The sequence below is a fragment of the Cervus canadensis genome, chromosome 3 (assembly GCF_019320065.1).
Source record: "Cervus canadensis isolate Bull #8, Minnesota chromosome 3, ASM1932006v1, whole genome shotgun sequence".
Classification (NCBI taxonomy): domain Eukaryota; kingdom Metazoa; phylum Chordata; class Mammalia; order Artiodactyla; family Cervidae; genus Cervus; species Cervus canadensis.
Window position 1 is genome coordinate 6,511,991 of NC_057388.1, and position 17,808 is coordinate 6,529,798.

The 17,808-nt window shown below is 42.6% G+C and overlaps 1 protein-coding gene and 1 long non-coding RNA gene across 3 annotated transcripts in view; one reads left to right on the forward strand and one right to left on the reverse strand.

Moving 5' to 3' along the window:
* ABCA13 (ATP binding cassette subfamily A member 13) overlaps nucleotides 1-17,808 on the reverse strand; it is a 417,355-nt gene that overhangs the window by 155,064 nt on the left and 244,483 nt on the right. The window contains exon 46 of one of the 2 annotated variants that reach the window (XM_043462544.1): nucleotides 2,492-2,739. In XM_043462544.1, coding sequence (XP_043318479.1) covers nucleotides 2,492-2,739 — 248 coding nt within the window. Of the gene's footprint in view, nucleotides 1-2,491; nucleotides 2,742-17,808 lie in introns of both variants that reach the window. The other variant, XM_043462545.1, reaches the window with a different exon arrangement.
* The window catches only part of LOC122438061, an 11,982-nt gene continuing 11,281 nt past the window's right edge, over nucleotides 17,108-17,808 (forward strand). The window contains exon 1 of the long non-coding RNA XR_006268437.1: nucleotides 17,108-17,139. This is a non-coding gene — a long non-coding RNA (uncharacterized LOC122438061). The remainder of the gene's footprint in view (nucleotides 17,140-17,808) is intronic.

The following is a 17,808-nucleotide window of genomic DNA, read 5'->3' on the forward strand; positions in this document are numbered from 1 at the left end:
GTACTCTGCATATAAGTTAAACAAGCAGGGTGACAACATACAGCCTTGACATACTCCTTTCCCTATTTGGAACCAATCTGTTGTTCCATGTCTGGTTCTAACTGATGCTTCTTGACCTGCACACAGATTTCTCAGGAGGCAGGTCAGGTGGTCAGGTATTCCCATCTCTTTAAGAATTTTCCACAGTTTATTGTGACCCACACGGTCAAAGACTTTGGCATAGTCAATAAAGCAGAAGTAGATGTTTTTCTGGAACTCATTTGTTTGGTTGATGATCCAATGGATGTTGGCAATTTGATCTCTGGTTCTTTTGTCTTTTCTAAATCCAGCTTGAACATCTGGGTGTTCACGATTCACGTACTGTTGAAGCCTGGCTTAGAGAATTTTGACCATTACTTTACTAGCATGTGAGATGAGTGTAATTATGCATTAGTTTGAACATTATTTGGCATTGGCTTTCTTTGGGATTGGAATGAAAACTGACCTTTTCCAGTCCTGTGGCCACTGCTGAATTTTCCAAATTTGCTGGCATATTTACTGCAGCACTTTCACAGAATCAGCTTTTAGGATTTGAAACAGCTCAACTGGAATTCCATCACCTCCACTAGCGTTGTTTGTAGTGATGCTTCCTAAGGTCCACTTTACTTTGCATTCCAGGATGTCTAGCTCTGGGTGAGTGATCACACCATCGTGGTTATCTGGGTCATGAAGATCTTTTTTTTATAGTTCTCCTGTGTATTCTTGCCACCTCTTCTTAATATTTTCTGCTTCTGTTAGGTCCATACCATGTCTGTCCTTTATTGTGCCCATCTTTGCATGAAATGTTCCTTTAGTATCACTAACTTTCTTGAAGAGATCTCTAGTCTTCCCCATTTGATTGTTTTCATCTATTTGTTTGCATAGATCGCTGAGGAAGGCTCAGTAGAATATAAGCTCCTCCTCCCTGAGGAGCGTGACAGAAATCTGAACACTTGGCCAGAAGAAGGCATTAGTCAACATTCGTCTTACACATTTAAAGCATAGCGTAAACGAGGGATGAGAGAAGGCAAATAAAGCACACAGTCAGAGAGGCGGCGCCCACTCGGAAGGGACCAGTCAGAACAGACACAAAATTCTTCACACGGGCAGGCAGTGGAGAGGGCTTTCTGCTGGTCAAACCCAGACTCCACGGGGGAGGCAAGTACCAATAACCATGGGAGACAGAAACAAAGTGAATAGTTTATTCTCAGCTTTCCTTTTTGGGCCTATATTTGTTTAAATCTCATTCCAAAAGTGGCACAAAGGTCAGCAGGCATGCAGAGCTGAGCTAATGAAGCTCAGTATCTTCATCAAGATATGCATCTGACAAAAGCAAACCAACCTAACCTCCTGATTGCCCGCGCCATGCACAGCCCAATGAAGACGCAGTCTCAGCGGGGACCAGGTGCCCCGAGCCCTGGTCTCCACTCCGATGGGACCCGGCTTTGCCTCCCGGAAGGAGGACGGGCCAGTCTTGGCGCTCAGTGTAAAGACACCATGCAGGTGCCCAGCAACAATGCTCTGAATGCAATCTGGCAGAGCCAGCCCACCCAGGACAAGGGTCTCAGGGGGCCAGGGACACCTCTTGGGCCCCCAACCCACATGAGTGAAACAGCACCCCTTGAAGCTCTGAGAAATTTCTACCTAAATGTATCTGGTGGCAACATTCAAACTGGCCTGAACATGCTGGCAGAAATAGGACCTAATTTGACTTGGAGCTGTGCCTGGACCCATCCTGTTCAGAGAGAAAAATCCAGACATTTCTCTGTAGAAGGGCACGTGCAGTTGAGGGCCAGTGTCTGGAAGCAGCCTTGAAGTGTTTGTAAAATATGCAATCCATATACTCTGCTAAGGGCTTCCCGGGGGCACTAGTAATAAAGAATCCTCCTGCCAATGCAGGAGATGTAAGAGACGAGGGTTTGATCCCTGGGTCGGGAAGATCCTCTGGAGAAGCAAATGGCAACCCACTCCAGTATTCTTGCCTGGAGAATCCCATGGACAGAAGAACCTGGTGGGCTACAGTCCATGGGACCGCAGAGTCGGACACAACTGAGTGACTTAGCACACACGCACACACATACTCTTCTAAAGACATAAACATCCTGGACCAGAAACAGCCCTCCCAGTCCTGGCTCAGGGCCTGTGGGTGGCCGTGTTCCTGACTTCTGCACATCAGAAGTCATGGCCCTTTTCACCGAAGGGTCTCGGCCACCTGGGGGCCGGGGGGGTGGGCACGACCCCAAGGGACACAGAGGTTGGACTAGGTCTGCCTCATGTGCCCCTAGCATCTATCACATGACAGACTCCATAAAAGCAAAAACTATTCAGCACTCACCCTCAAGTACACAGACCTCCAAATTGATAACAACTTGTATATATTTGAAATTCTTCAAGAATCAGAGCTCCTGCTATTCATAACCTGTCCAGATGTAATTTGGAAGCACAAGGGGGAAAAACAAAGAAAGGCTCTTACCTGAAGAAGTAGGTTTCTGCCTTGTCGTAATGACCCAGCGTCAGTTTGAGGGGAGGGTAGTTGATGGCCAAAGGCCTGACCATGAACAAGGCCATGGCCAAGGCCACGAAGAGCACGGGCAGCAGCAGGTCGGAGACGGTGCCCTTCCAGGCCCGGCCAGCGTGGAGAAGCCGCTTCCGCAGGAGGGCAGCTGTCTGTGCCAGGAGTAGGGGGCCGCCCCGCACAATGGGGGTGCCAGCAGGTGTGTGGTCTGCAAGGAGAGGAAGATGTGGCAGGTCTGAGCCCCCGGGATTCCTGCAGCGTCCCTGACAGCCCCTACCCTGCTCTCATCCTGCAAGGCCCCGCACCAACCGTCTTGAGTGCACCCTAAGTCAGGATACCCTGAGAAGTTACACACACAGGGCATCTCACAACATCAAACACAACGACAGAAATCCTGGTAGCCCCACTTGGCTCCACCTGCTGAAGGGGGGCGGGCAGATGGGAAAGGACAGGGACAAAGGCTTCATGTTTATTCCGACAGATTAAAACAAAGCCTGTAACATGAGCTTGAATTCTAAGCCACCAACGGAGGGCTGGGGGTGGCAGAGACGGCGCCGCCCAAATGAGACCTCGTCCCCACCCCTGCCAATGTTACATCTCGTTTTGGATCCAGGCAGCACATGCCTGCCTCCCCCCAGGTCCCCATGAAGCCCACACCTGCGTCCCCTGCCCATCCAGGATATCCCAGCTGAGGAGGAGCCTGGGGCAACCCAGCAGGGGGTCCCAGCCTCTAATTCAGCCCCCTTTAACCTGGCAGTCTCAGCAGTCCTGGCCTCCCTTCCTGACGTGGCAAATCTGAAAAGAGCCCTCCGTGAACAGAGGGGCAAAATGTAGACCCAAGAAACACAGTGTGAGCTGGCGCCCTGGCTCGGTCCTTCTGCCAGGCTCCCTCTGAGGGTGGGCATCTGGGCCCACACCCCACAGTGAACCTGCCCCCATTCCCACAAGTGATGCCCGCGGGTGCGTCCAACAATGAGGACACCAGGCAGGGGCAAACTGAGACGCCCAAGGACCACTGTCTCCAGCTATGTCTAGAGGATGACGTGGCTCAAACCACCGGTCAGGCCCGTGGTCCCCCAATGAGTCCTCCTAAAGCACAGTACTAGAAACGTGGATTTCTGAAAGAACAGATAGGGGAGCTCCCTGGTGGCCTAGGGGTTAGGATTCTGGGCTTGCATTGCTGGCAGCCTCAGTTCAATCCCTGGCTGGGGAGCTGAGGTCTACAAGCCATGCAGAATGGCCAAAAAAGCAAAGAGCAGATATGCTAAATTGATCATACTGCTTATTAATACAAACATCAAATTGTTATACAGTTAATAAAAGAGCAATGAATAAGCTTAAAGTCCCAGAGAAAATACTTCTAAAGAAACTACCGTTTTGAAAGATAAATGACTGATAATGGCACTCAGAACAAAGGTGCAAAGGCGCGGGGGTGGAGGTGGGGAACACACGTCTGGAAAAATCCCTCATCTGCAGGTCCTCAGTGAGCACCAGAGTGTGGCAGGCTCTGGGTGATTTGATTTCTGTCCTCAAAAAAGGCTGTAAAGTAGGGACTGAGATAAAAATATGTACAATCCAACACAACGCAAACACAACAAAATAGTACATGCGGAGCCCAGGCGGGGCTGAAAGGGTTGCTACCAAAGACACAGTCTTGGGAGGCTTGAGGGGAAAGTGCGGACATTTCAGCAGAATCTTTAAGACTCTGGAGATGTCTGAAAGAAAATGTGGATGCTTAAAGACGAACATGAGACACTAACCCTCATGGTATATTCTGTGTGAGATGCAGAGTGTATGTGGCCAGTGGCAGAGGTGGAGCTTAAATATTAATACGCAAAGCAGAAATAGAGACACACGGACGTCCCTAGTGCTCCAGTGGTTAAGAATCCACCTGCCAATCCAGGGGACACAGGTTCGATTCCTACCCAGGAAGACTCCACATGCAACAGGGCAACTAGGTCTGTGCACCATAACTCCTGACCCTGAGCTGGAGAGCCCACACACTACAGCTCCTGAGGCCCGTGGGCCTAGAGCCTGCGCTCTGCAACAAGAGACGCCACTGCGGTGAGCAGTCCACGCGCTGCACCCGGACAAAGCCCGTGCACGGCAGTGGAGACCCAGTGCAGCCAGAAATTAATTAGCTGAGACACTGAGTGTTGTTCTGAAAAGGAAAGTAATAGAGACAGACGTGAAGAACAAATATGTGGACGCCAAGTGGGGCGCAGGGAGTGGGGTGACTGGGGAGACTGGGGCTGACACGTACACATCACTATGTATACAACAGGTGACTAATGAGGACCTGCTGTGCAGCGGAGGGAACTCCACTCAGGGCCCTGTGGGGCCCGAAACGGGAAGGAAACCCACAAAGGGGGGATGCACGTGTACATACGGCTGATTCACTTTGCAGCAGAAACTGACACAGCAGTGTAAAACAAATACACTCCAAGGAGGTAGATAAATCTTTAAAATAAAATACAGACAGACACTGACTCATGGAGCTCTTTGCCAGCGACGTGAAGGATTACAGATTTTCAATGGACTGAAGGTCCCACGACAAGATGCACATGATGATATAAAGCAATATTTCACTGCAAAACAAGGAGCATTCTCTAACAAGGGTGGGCACTGTGTGGTGAAAACCGCAGTTAATACTTTCAACTACATATCAGATTCACCAGGGGAACTTTTTGAAGAATGCTGATTCCCAGGTCCACCTCAAACAGAATCAGATCTTCAGACTCAGAGATAAAAAGACTCAGAAATTTTAAAAAAGAAAAACTTCCCAGAGGCTCCTGATGTTCAGCTGGGTTTATGAATGGCTGATACAATGCACAACCAATGGGGATTCATATGTAACTCATGAAGCAGTTATTAAATCAGCAGATGGAAAGATTCTAGTGCTAGAAAAAGGTGTATTATTAAGCTAAATATGATCCTTTCTCACATAAATACAGATGTGAATATAAAATACGCCCTTCCCAATCATTTTAGGAGATTCTGATGTGGAATAATACTGATTTGGGGCATTATGTGTGCAGATCTATTAGGATAATTATGTGAATTATCTAGCTCAAGCTGAAATAACTGAAATGTTGCCAGTTGCCAAACCCCTAGATTTCCAAAACGATTGCGGAGATAATTGCTTGATGTTCACAGCCTTGGGCTCAGGAGCTCTTTCTCTGCCAGAACAGAATGCCTCATTCTTTCAATTCAAACCGGAAGTCACTGGTGGACCCTGGGGCTTGGGCCCTGCCACACCTCTGGACACTGTCCACTGGAAGTCACACCCCTCGGGTCAGCCTCTAAGGAGCATCCTTTGAGTGCATGTCTGGCCACTGCAGCTGCTTCCATACCATGCATCTTCTCACATACACGTATGCACCACAGGCCATGACTGCAAATACCTGTTCACATCACAAACGGTCTGTCTATGCAGCAGATGCTACAAAATGGAAAGAGGATATGACCACCTGAGTGTTGGATTTGCCTGGTGACAGAGGAGCAGGACCCGAGTCAGAGAATGGCCCTGTGCCCTCTGGCCATCACTGTGGGGTGGGTACAGCCTCATCTTTTAATCCTCGTAAATCAGGATTTGAACCCAATCTCAGCCAACAAGCTGTGTGACTTCTGGAAACTTACCTAACATCTCTGAATGCCATTTCCCTCAGCTGAAAAATAGAGACTTGTAGTATTTTCCCTTAAGATAGTGAGGATTATTATTACCACACTTATTAAACTACCAATAATGTAAATGCTCATCAGACAGCCCCAATAAGTCTGCAGGGAAAGGTGTTTCTTATATTAAGAAAAAAGAATTTTCCCCATCTTCCCATAATCATTAATTGGATATAAATGGAAAAAATAAAGGGCTAAGATACTGAGGCTAAGACAGCTGATGTCATGAATCAACATCAATCAAATATTCATGGCTAAACTCATAAAAATATTCATATGAATAATTTAACAGACCAAACTGAAATACTGGGCCAAACTGTTATGAATTGTCTCATTTGACTTATGAGCCCAATTATATTCAAGGACTCCCATTACATCCATAATTATTCATCCTCATTTACCCTGACCATCATATTGCTTAGGTAAGATGTACAAAGGTGTTTTTCTTTTTTTTTTCAGTCAGATGGCCTCAATTGTTGAAACATTAATGCCTACTAAGGAATAACTTAAAAGGTCAAGGACTCTGCATACACCCCAAAATGTGATCTCCACATCACCAAGTTCATCCGAATATTCTCAAAGAATTTAAAATAAAGTTTTACAAACATAATGCCTTAAAATCAATTTTCTAAAAATGAGTACTCCAAAAGAAAACTAGGCAAACAGCATATCTGAATATGCAGGTCATTAAAAACACTACAAAATAGCAAAAATACGCTTACTGGGAAATCAGATATTTTCACGGAAGAAAATTTATCTGGAAAATAAATTTTCAGATGATCAACATGGTAAGGATTAAAAACAATGTTAATCCCTACTATCACTGAGAGTTTCAGGAAACTGGCCTTATCAACAGTGCTGGAGGAACAGACCTGGCCAGTCTTTCTGGGGGAAGCAAATATGAGCCCCCTCTGATCCGCTTAATTCCAATCCAAGAGTTGTATTAGTCAAAAAAGCAAGAGAAATTCCTCAAATAGAGCAAACAAGGTGGTTTGTTACCTCCTATAGAAAACAGTAGTAAGAAGTTGGGAACAACTTACATATCTGACACACAGGGATGAACTGAATAATTTATAATACAACCATGCAGTGGAGAAAAATTCATTACAACATTAACACATGGAGAATAAATTACTGTTTTGTGTATATACCTTGGTGGAAAGTTGTCTGTTATGAACTGCTACACTCTATACATTATTTGAATTTGACCAAGTGATTTTTTTTTTAATTCAAAAAACTAAAGTGCTATATACATTTTCAATCTACTTAGTAAAGATTTGTAACTCTTTGTGCAGCAAGATCATGCTACTTCAACTTTCTTCTTCACAATTTCTGGGTTTTAAACAATGAATATTTATGCATCTCATAAGTTTACAATCCATGGGGTCTCAAGAGTTGGACATGACTTAGAGATGAAACCACTACTAATCAATAATTATTTTGTAAAGACTGTATATTTATCTGGGAAATGAGGTATGATTTTATGAAACAGAAATAGTATCTTTATTCACTGAGTTAGAGAATTTTACAATTGAAGTGGATCTTAAATACAGTAATTCAAACCTTTCACTTATTTATAAATACACCCAGTTCAAGAGAAATTGTGAAGTAAAGCTAAATTTGGGAGAACAAAGCATAGTATTTATTATATATAAGTGCTTTGCTAGACCCTTAGGTTGTCTCTTTGAATAAAGTCCTCAAACCTTTTAGTCCTGTAATAGAGCTCAAACCTAACAAAACATGACAATTACCAAGACCAACACAGCATACTGTATTCAACAGTGGGTCAGACTTCTCCAAAGAGCTGTCACTGCCAGAAATTCAAGGAGTGGAAAATGTTCTCTGATGGGTACGGAGGGTGCCTGGTTTACGAGAGGACCTCTAGGGAGAAGAAACGAATTCTGAGACAGAAATATGGTAAGTGGGATATTATGGATATGACCAGCCCTCCCTATCTGCCTCAGATCAAAAATATTCAAGAAAAAATGTTCCAGAATATTCCAAAAAGCAAAACTCAGATTTGTCACATACTGATAACTATATAGGATTTACATTTGTATCAGGTATTAGAAGTAATCTGCAAGCATGCGAGCTCAGTCACTCAGTCATGTCCAACTCTCTGTGACCCCATTGACTGTAGCCCACCAGGCTTCTCTGTCCGTGGGATTTCCCAGGTGAGAAAACTGGAGTGGGCCCAGGGATCGAACCTGCGTCTCCTGCATTGGCAGGTGGGTTCTTTATTGTTATGCCACCTGGGAAGCCCTGGAAGTAATCTAGAGATGATTTAAAAATATAAGAGGGTATGCGTAGATTATATGCAAGTAGTACACCATTTACAGAAGAGGCTTGAGCATCTGGGGATTCTGCTGCCCATGGGGTCTGGGAACTACGCCCACCCCTTGGACAAGGAGGGACAACCATGTTTTCTACTGCACCCCGGTCATTACCTGGGATTTCAAAATTATTAGCAGACAGTAAAAAACTTACAGCATTTCACCTGTTCTCACCAGTCCAAAAACTAGAACCAGTGAGCTGTGTGGAAAACTAACAGTGCTGGATGGCTCTTGGGGGGATATGCTTTCAGTTAACCCGCTGGACACCTGTAGATGGTCATCAACACTGAAACCATGTCACAGGGACACAGTTTCCAGGATCGGGTCCCAGAAACCCAGCCTCACGTGGACACCCTGACCTTTGGGCAGGGCTTGTCCCGCCAGTGACCCTGTTCAGAACACAAAGGAGGCAGGTGGGGTGGTTCCCAATCTCTGTTCCGGTAAAGACTATAACTGTATGATATTTATGCAAATTATGAGTGAATTATGAATAAGAACTCATACCATTTAAAGAAAAAAACTAACAAAACCAAATATCCTGCAATTAAGAAAGGAAGGAGGAGGAGCCAAGATGGCAGAGGAGTAGGACGGGGAGACCACTTTCTCTCCTACAAATTCATCAAAAGAATAACTGAACGCAGAGCAAACTTCGCAAAACAACTTCTGATCGCTAGCTGAGGTCATCAGGCGCCCAGAAAAGCAGCCCATTGTCTTCGAAAGGAGGTAGGACAAAATATAAAAGATTAAAAGTGAGACAAAAGAGCTAAGAACGGAGATCCGTCCCGGGAAGGGAATCTTAGGCGGCATTGCTTGGAGTAGGGTCCGGGCCTGAGTGCCCTGAGGACAATCGGAGGGAGCTTCTGTGAGCTGCCAACTTGAACTGTGGGAGACCAAAGGAGAGAGAGTAAATTAACCGGCCCGAACACACTGCCGGCAGTTCGCAGAACAAAGAGACCCAGAGGGTCCAGAGAGGAGCTTGCAGGCTGCGGACCGGCCCAGCCCCGCCGGAGGCAGGAGGCAGGGGGGAGGGGAAGGTCGCGGCGAGACACAGGGCGAAGGCACCCGACCTGCGCGGGCGGGGACTGGGGCTGGGGACGCGGAGGGCGGAAGGCGTGCGCACCCGACTGGCGCCAGCGGAAACTGAGACTGGGTCCGCGGAAGGGAGGGGGCGCGCCACACCTGGGGAGAGTGCGCCCACCAAGCCCCTGGCTGCCTGGACCGCTCTGACGGGGAAGGCACAGAGAGCAGGCGCAGCTTTTCCTTCCGCGCTTTTGTGGAACACCCGAGGGCTGGAACCTCGCGCAGCGCGGGGCGCGCTCCATATAGAACAGCCGGGAGCCTGAGCAGCGCAGACGAAGAAAGCAGCGTCAGCCCCTCCCGGCAGCGCCAGCCCGTCCCCACAGCGCCAGCCCCTCCCGGCAGCGCCAGCCCCTCCCTGCCCCGCAGAGCGACGGAACTAGCTACCTGAATAAGAGTCCACCTCCGCCCGCCTGTGTCAGGGCGGAAATGAGGCTCTGAAGAGACCGGCAAACAGAAGCCAAATAAACAAAGGGAACCGCCTCAGAAGGGACTGGTGCAACAGATTAAAATCCCTCTAGAAAACACCGACTACACCGGAAGGGGCCTGTAGATATCGAGAAGTGTAAGCTGGAACGAGGAGCTATCTGAAACTGAGCCGAACCCACACTGACCGCAACAGCTCCAGAGAAACTCCTAGATATAATTTTACTTTTTTCTTTTTTTTTTTTATTTTTTCTTTTTTTATTTTTTCTTTTTTATTTTTTCTCTTTTATTTTCCTTTAAAATCCCCTATTACTCCCCCATTACTCCTTAACTTTCATTTCCATAGATTTTTACGATTTTTTAATTAGGGGAAAAAAAAAAAATTTTTTTTCTTTTTTTTTTTCTTTCTTTTTTTCTTTTTCTTTCTTTTTTTTCCTTTTTTTTCTTTTTTCTTTCCTTTTTCTCTTCTATTTTCTATTTTTCTTTTTCTCTTATTTCTTTTAAAGTCCTCTAGTACTCCACTACTACTCCTTAATTTTCATTTTCAATACACTATAACCTTACAAAAAAAAAAAAAGAAGAGAAGCCCTATTTTAAACCGAAGATTATTCTCTCCCAATCTTGACTCTCTGTTTTCTACCTCAGAACACCTCTATTTCCTCCTTTCCCCTTCTCTTCCCAATCCAATTCTGTGAATCTTTGTAGGTGACTGGGCTATGGAGAACACTCTGGGAACAGACAGCTGCGTAGGTCTGTCTCTCTCCTCTTGAGTCCCCCTTTTTTTCTCCTCCTGCTCATCTCTATCTCCCTCCTCCCTCTCCTCTTCTTCATGTAACTCTGTGAACCTCTCTGGGTGTCCCTAACGGGGGAGAATCTTTTTGCCATTAACCTAGAAGTTTTCTTATCAGTGCTGTATAGTTGGAGAAGTCCTGAGACTACAGGAAGAATAAAACTGAAATCCAGAGGCAGGAGACTTAAGCCCAAAACCTGAGAACACCAGAAAACTCCTGACTACATGGAACTTTAAGTAATAAGTGACTGTCCAAAAGCCTCCATACCTACACTGAAACCAACCACCACCCAAGAGCCAGTAAGTTTTAGAGCAAGACATACCACGCAAATTCTCCAGCAACGCAGGAACATAGCCCCGAATGTCAACATACAGGCTGCCAAAGGTGACACCTAACACATAGACCCATCTCAAAACTCATTACTGGGCACTCCATTGCTCTCCAAAGAGAAGAAATCAAATTGCACGCACCAGAACACTGACACAAGCTCCCCTAACCAGGAAATCTTGACAAGCCAATCGTCTAACCCCACCCACTGGGTTAATCCTCCACAATAAAAAGGAACCACAGACCTCCAGAATACAGAAAGCCCACTCCAGACACAGCAATCTAAACAAGATGAAAAGGCAAAGAAATACCCAACAGGTAAAGGAACATGAAAAATGCCCACCAAGTCAAACAAAAGAGGAGGAGATAGGGAATCTACCTGAAAAAGAATTTAGAATAATGATAATAAAAATGATCCAAAATCTTGAAAACAAAATGGAGTTACAGATAAATAGCCTGGAGACAAAGATTGAAAAGATACAAGAAATGTTTAATAAAGACCTAGAAGAAATAAAAAAGAGTCAATTAAAAATGAATAATGCAATGAATGAGATCAAAAACACTTTGGAGGGAACCAAGAGTAGACTAATGGAAGCAGAAGATAGGATAAGTGAGACAGAAGATAAAATGGTGGAAATAAATGAAGCAGAGAGGAAAAAAGAAAAAAGGATCAAAAGAAATGAGGACAACCTCAGGGACCTCTGGGACAATGTGAAACACCCCAACATTCGAATCATAGGAGTTCCAGAAGAAGAAGACAAAAAGAAAGGCCATGAGAAAATACTCGAGGAGATAATAGCTGAAAACTTCCCTAAAATGGGGAAGGAAATAGCCACCCAAGTCCAAGAAACCCAGAGAGTCCCAAACAGGATAAACCCAAGGCGAAACACCCCAAGACACATATTAATCAAATTAACAAAGATCAAACACAAAGAACAAATATTAAAAGCAGCAAGGGAGAAACAACAAATAACACACAAAGGGATTCCCATAAGGATAACAGCTGATCTATCAATAGAAACCCTCCAGGCCAGAAGGGAATGGCAGGACATACTGAAAGTAATGAAAGAGAATAACCTACAACCTAGATTACTGTATCCAGCAAGGATCTCATTCAGATATGAAGGAGAATTCAAAAGCTTTACAGATAAGCAAAAGCTGAGAGAATTCAGCACCACCAAACCAGCTCTTCAACAAATGCTAAAGGATCTTCTCTAGACAGGAAATGCAGAAAGGTTGTATAAACGTGAACCCAAAACAACAAAGTAAATGGCAACGGGACCACACCTATCAATAATTACCTTAAATGTAAATGGGTTGAATGCCCCAACCAAAAGACAAAGATTGGCTGAATGGATACAAAAACAAGACCCCTATATATGCTGTCTACAAGAGACCCACCTCAAAACAAGAGACACATACAGACTAAAAGTGAAGGGCTGGAAAAAAATATTTCATGCAAACGGAGACCAAAAGAAAGCAGGAGTCGCAATACTCATATCAGATAAAATAGACTTTCAAATAAAGGATGTGAAAAGAGACAAAGAAGGACACTATATAATGATCAAAGGATCAATCCAAGAAGAAGATATAACAATTATAAATATATATGCACCCAACATAGGAGCACCGCAATATGTACGGCAAACGCTAACGAGTATGGAAGAGGAAATTAATAGTAACACAATAATAGTGGGAGACTTTAATACCCCACTCACAACTATGGATAGATCAACTAAACAGAAAATTAACAAGGAAACACAAACCTTAAATGACACAATGGACCAGCTAGACCTAATTGATATCTATAGGACATTTCACCCCAAAACAATCAACTTCACCTTTTTCTCAAGTGCACACGGAACATTCTCCAGAATAGATCACATCCTGGGCCATAAATCTGGTCTTGGAAAATTCAAAAAAAATTGAAATCATTCCAGTCATCTTTTCTGACCACAGTGCAGTAAGATTAGATCTCAATTACAGGAAAAAAATTGTTAAAACTTCAAACATATGGAGGCTAAATAACACGCTTCTGAATAACCAACAAATCATAGAAGAAATCAAAAAAGAAATCAAAATATGTATAGAAATGAATGAAAATGAAAACACAACAACCCAAAACCTATGGGACACTGTAAAAGCAGTGCTAAGGGGAAGGTTCATAGCATTACAGGCTCACATCAAGAAACAAGAAAAAAACCAAATAAATAACCTAACTCTACACCTAAAGCAATTAGAGAAGGAAGAAATGAAGAACCCCAGGGTTAGCAGAAAGAAAGAAATCTTAAAAATTAGGGCAGAAATAAATGCAAAAGAAACTAAAGAGACCATAGCAAAAATCAACAAAGCTAAAAGCTGGTTTTTGAAAAAATAAACAAAATTGACAAACCATTAGCAAAACTCATTAAGAAACAAAGAGAGAGAAAAAAAAAAAAGAAACAAAGAGAGAAGAACCAAATTAACAAAATTAGAAATGAAAATGGAGAGATCACAACAGACAACACTGAAATACAAAGGATCATAAGAGACCTACTACCACAGCTCTATGCCAATAAAATGACAACTTGGATAAAATGGGACAAATTCTTAGAAAAGTATAACTTTCCAAAACTGAACCAGGAAGAAATAGATCTTAACAGACCCATCACAAGCAAGGAAATCGAAACTGTAATCAAAAATCTTCCAGCAAACAAAAGCTCAGGACCAGATGGCTTCACAGCTGAATTCTACCAAAAATTTAGAGAAGAGCTAACACCTATCTTACTTTTTCTGATCTTAAGAGGAAAGACTTTAGCCTTTTACCATTGAGTATTATGCCAGCTGTGGGGTTTTTGTCAATGCCTTTACTCATGGTGAGTAAAGTTCGGTTCTATTCCTAGTTTTTTGAGTGTTTTTATCATGAAGGGTTTTGATTTTTTCAAATGCCTTTTCTGGGTCAGTTGAGACATTGTGTGTGTGTGTGTGTTTTCAGTTACTGTGAAGTATTACATTGACTACATTTCTTATGTTAAACCATTTTTGTACTCCAGGAATAAATCATACTTGGTCACAATGTGTAATTTTTTAATATGCTATTGGACTATTTGCTGTATGTTGTTTAAGATTTTGCATCTATATTCACAGGGGATATTAGTTTGTAATTTTTTTCCTAATAATGTCTTTATTTTTGTATCAGAGTGATGCTGGCCTCATAGAGTAAGTTAGAAAACCTTTCCTCTTCTTGTATTTTTTGGAAGAATTTGAGAAAGATTGGTGTTAATTCTTCTTTAAGTATTTAGAATTTACCTTTGAAAACATCTGGTCTTGGACTTTTCTTTGTTGTAAAGTTTTTGATTATTCTCACTTGTAGATTACTCCTGTAAAACATCTGCTGAGATTTTGTTTCTTCTTGAGTCAGATTAGGTAATTTGTGTTTCTAAGAATTTGTCCATTTCATTTAGATGTTCTAATTTGTAGGTGTACACTTATTCACAGTATTCTTATTTCTGTAAGGTTGGAAGTAATGTCTCCACTTTCATTTATGATTTTAGTTATGTGTATTTTTTTTCTGTTTTTTTACTTTATTATTGTAAAACTAAACTAAACATTTGGTTGCTGTAAATAAAACTAAACATTTCTCAGTTTTGATATCTTTTCAAAGAACCAACTTTCAATATCACTGATTCTATTGTCTTTCTATCCTCTGTTTCATTTATCTCTGCTCTGATCTTTATTGTTTCCTTTTTTCTGCTTTTAGTTTGCTCTTCTTTTTCTAGTTCCTCAAGGTATAAAGTTAGGTTGTTGATTTATTTCTTCTGCATCCCATGCTTTTTAGCCTGTTGTATTTTTGTTTTTATTCATCTCAAAGTATTTCTTAATTCTTCTTGTGGTTTATTTTTTGACACACAGGTTGCTTAAGAATGTGTTGTTTAATTTTCACGTATTTGTGGATTTTCCAGTTTTCCTTCTATTATTGATTTATAGCTTCACTTCATTGTGGCTAGGGAAAATTTTGTATGATGTTTATCTTTTTAAACTTATTGAGATCTGTCTTGTAGCCTGATATGTGGCTTCCTTAGACTCTTTGAACATATTTTGTGGGCTCAGTCATTCAGTCGTGTCCAGCTCTTTGCAGCCGCATGGACTGTAGCCTACCAGGCTCCTCTGTCCATGGGATTTTCTGGGAAAGAATACTGAAGTGGGTTGCCATTTCCTCCTCCAGTGGATCTTCCCGACCCAGGGATCAAACACACATGTCTTCCATCTCCTGCATTGGCAGGCAGACTCTTTACCACCAGGGCTACCTGGGAAGCCCGAGCATATTTAACAGAGTTGTTTAAAGTCTCTCAAGTAAGTCCAGTGTTTGGGCTTCCTCAGGGATGACTTATGCCAATTTATTTGGTTTCTCTGAGTGGGTCATACCTACCTGTTTCTTTTTATACATTGTGATTTATTGTAAAAAAATGACATTTGAAAATTATAATGTGGTAACTCCAGAAATTGGACTCTCTCCTCCCTTCTCTAGGATTTGCTGGTATTTGATTGTTGAAGGCGACCCTTGTACTTCTGAGTGACATTTACCAACTGTGTTTACAAAGACTATCCCTTGTCATGCATCATCAATGCAGTCTTTCTTATTTTGGCTTGTGTTCAGCTAACATTTTGATAGAGATTTCCTTAAACACCAGGACCATTTTTAAGTTGCTTTTTTCTTGATTTGGCATTTGGTTGCTGTAAACCTTTGATTGCTTTCCAGGGTTTTGGCAGTGTGGGCCCTGACAGTTTCTGCTTTTTTTTTTTTTCTGCTGAGGGGTGGCAGTTTGGAGCTGCCTGTGCCACCATTTGGCTCTAGTTTCTCCTAATGTTATAGCAGCAGTTTGAAAACAAAAAGGATTGTGCTTCAAAACAATGAGCAGTCTTCTCCCAAAGAAAGATCAGAAAGATGACAAATCTCAAAGTAGCACTTTATTTCTACTCAAGGATTTTAAAATGTGAGGATCGATCTTAGCAGCTCACTACATTATCATCATGCTAGTTTATTCATTCATCTGAATCTCAGGGTGTGGCAGGGCATTGGAATTTTTTTAAGTTATTTGGGTGATTCGGGTATGCAGTCGAGATTACAACCTGCAGTTGTAGAATTAGGCTGATTAGTGTAAAAGCACTATTGTTTTCCTTTTCTCCCTGTGTCTCAGCGTCATCATTTATGAAATGGAGTTTTAGTATTGTTACCTACTTCATAGACTGTTCTGAGTCAATTAGTACATGTCTGCCAAAATGGTAGCCACTGTTAAAGAAGATGGGGTACATATATACAATGGAATATTACTCAGCCATTAAAAAGAATGAAGTAATGCCATTTACAGTGACATGGATGGACCTGGAGATTATCACACTAAGTGAAATAAGTTAGAAAGAGAAGAATAAATATCAAGTAATACCACTTATATGTGGAATCTAAAAAAAATGATACAAATGAACTTATTTACAAACCAGAGATAGACTCACAGACCTAGAAAATAAACTTATGGTTACCAAAGGGGAAAGGTAAGGGGATGGGAGAGGGATAAACTGGGAGTGTAGGACTGACATGTACACACGGCTGCTGCTGCTGCTGCTAAGTCACGGCAGTCACGCCCGACTCTGTGCGACCCCATAGCCGGCAGCCCACCAGGCTCCTCTGTCCCTGGGATTCTCCAGGCAAGAGTACTGGAGTGGGTTGCCATTTCCTTCTCCAATGTACACACTGCTATATTTAAAATAGGTAACCCACAAGGATCTACTGTATAGCACAGGGAACTCTGCTCAATATTCTGTAACAACCTAAATGGGAAAAGAATTTGAAAAGAGAATAGCTATATGTATTCATGTATAACTGAATCACTTTGTTGTATACCTGAAACTAACACATTGTAAATCAACTATAGTCCAATACAAAATAAAAAACTTTTTAAAAAGGAACAAAAAATTAAAAGTGCTAACCCTAAAAAAAAAAGTGAGCTGTTGTTATATGTTTTATTTTTCCACTCTGCTTCCTGACTTCTCACTGCATTCTTTTTTTGTTGTTGTTGGTTCACTTTTTTTTTTTTCAGTGGGTTTTGTCATACATTGACATGAATCAGCCATGGAGTTACATGTATTCCCCATCCCTATCCCCCCTCCCACCTCTCTCTCCACCCGATTCCTCTGGGTCTTCCCAGTGCACCAGGCCCGAGCACTTGTCTCATGCATCCCACCTGGGCTGGTGATCTGTTTCACCATAGATAATATACATGCTGTTCTTTTGAAACATCAACCCTCAGCCTTCTCCCACAGAGTTCAAAAGTCTGTTCTGTACTTCTGTGTCTCTTTTTCTGTTTTGCATAAAGGGTTGTCGTTACCATCTTTCTAAATTCCATATATATGTGTTAGTATGCTGTAATGTTCTTTATCTTTCTGGCTTACTTCACTCTGTATAAGGGGCTCCAGTTTCATCCATCTCATTAGGACTGATTCAAATGAATTCTTTTTAATGGCTGAGTAATATTCCATGGTGTATATGTACCACAGCTTCCTTATCCATTCGTCTGCTGATGGGCATCTAGGTTGCTTCCATGTCCTGGCTATTATAAAAGTGCTGCAATGAACTTTGGGGTGCACGTGTCTCTTTCGGATCTGGTTTCCT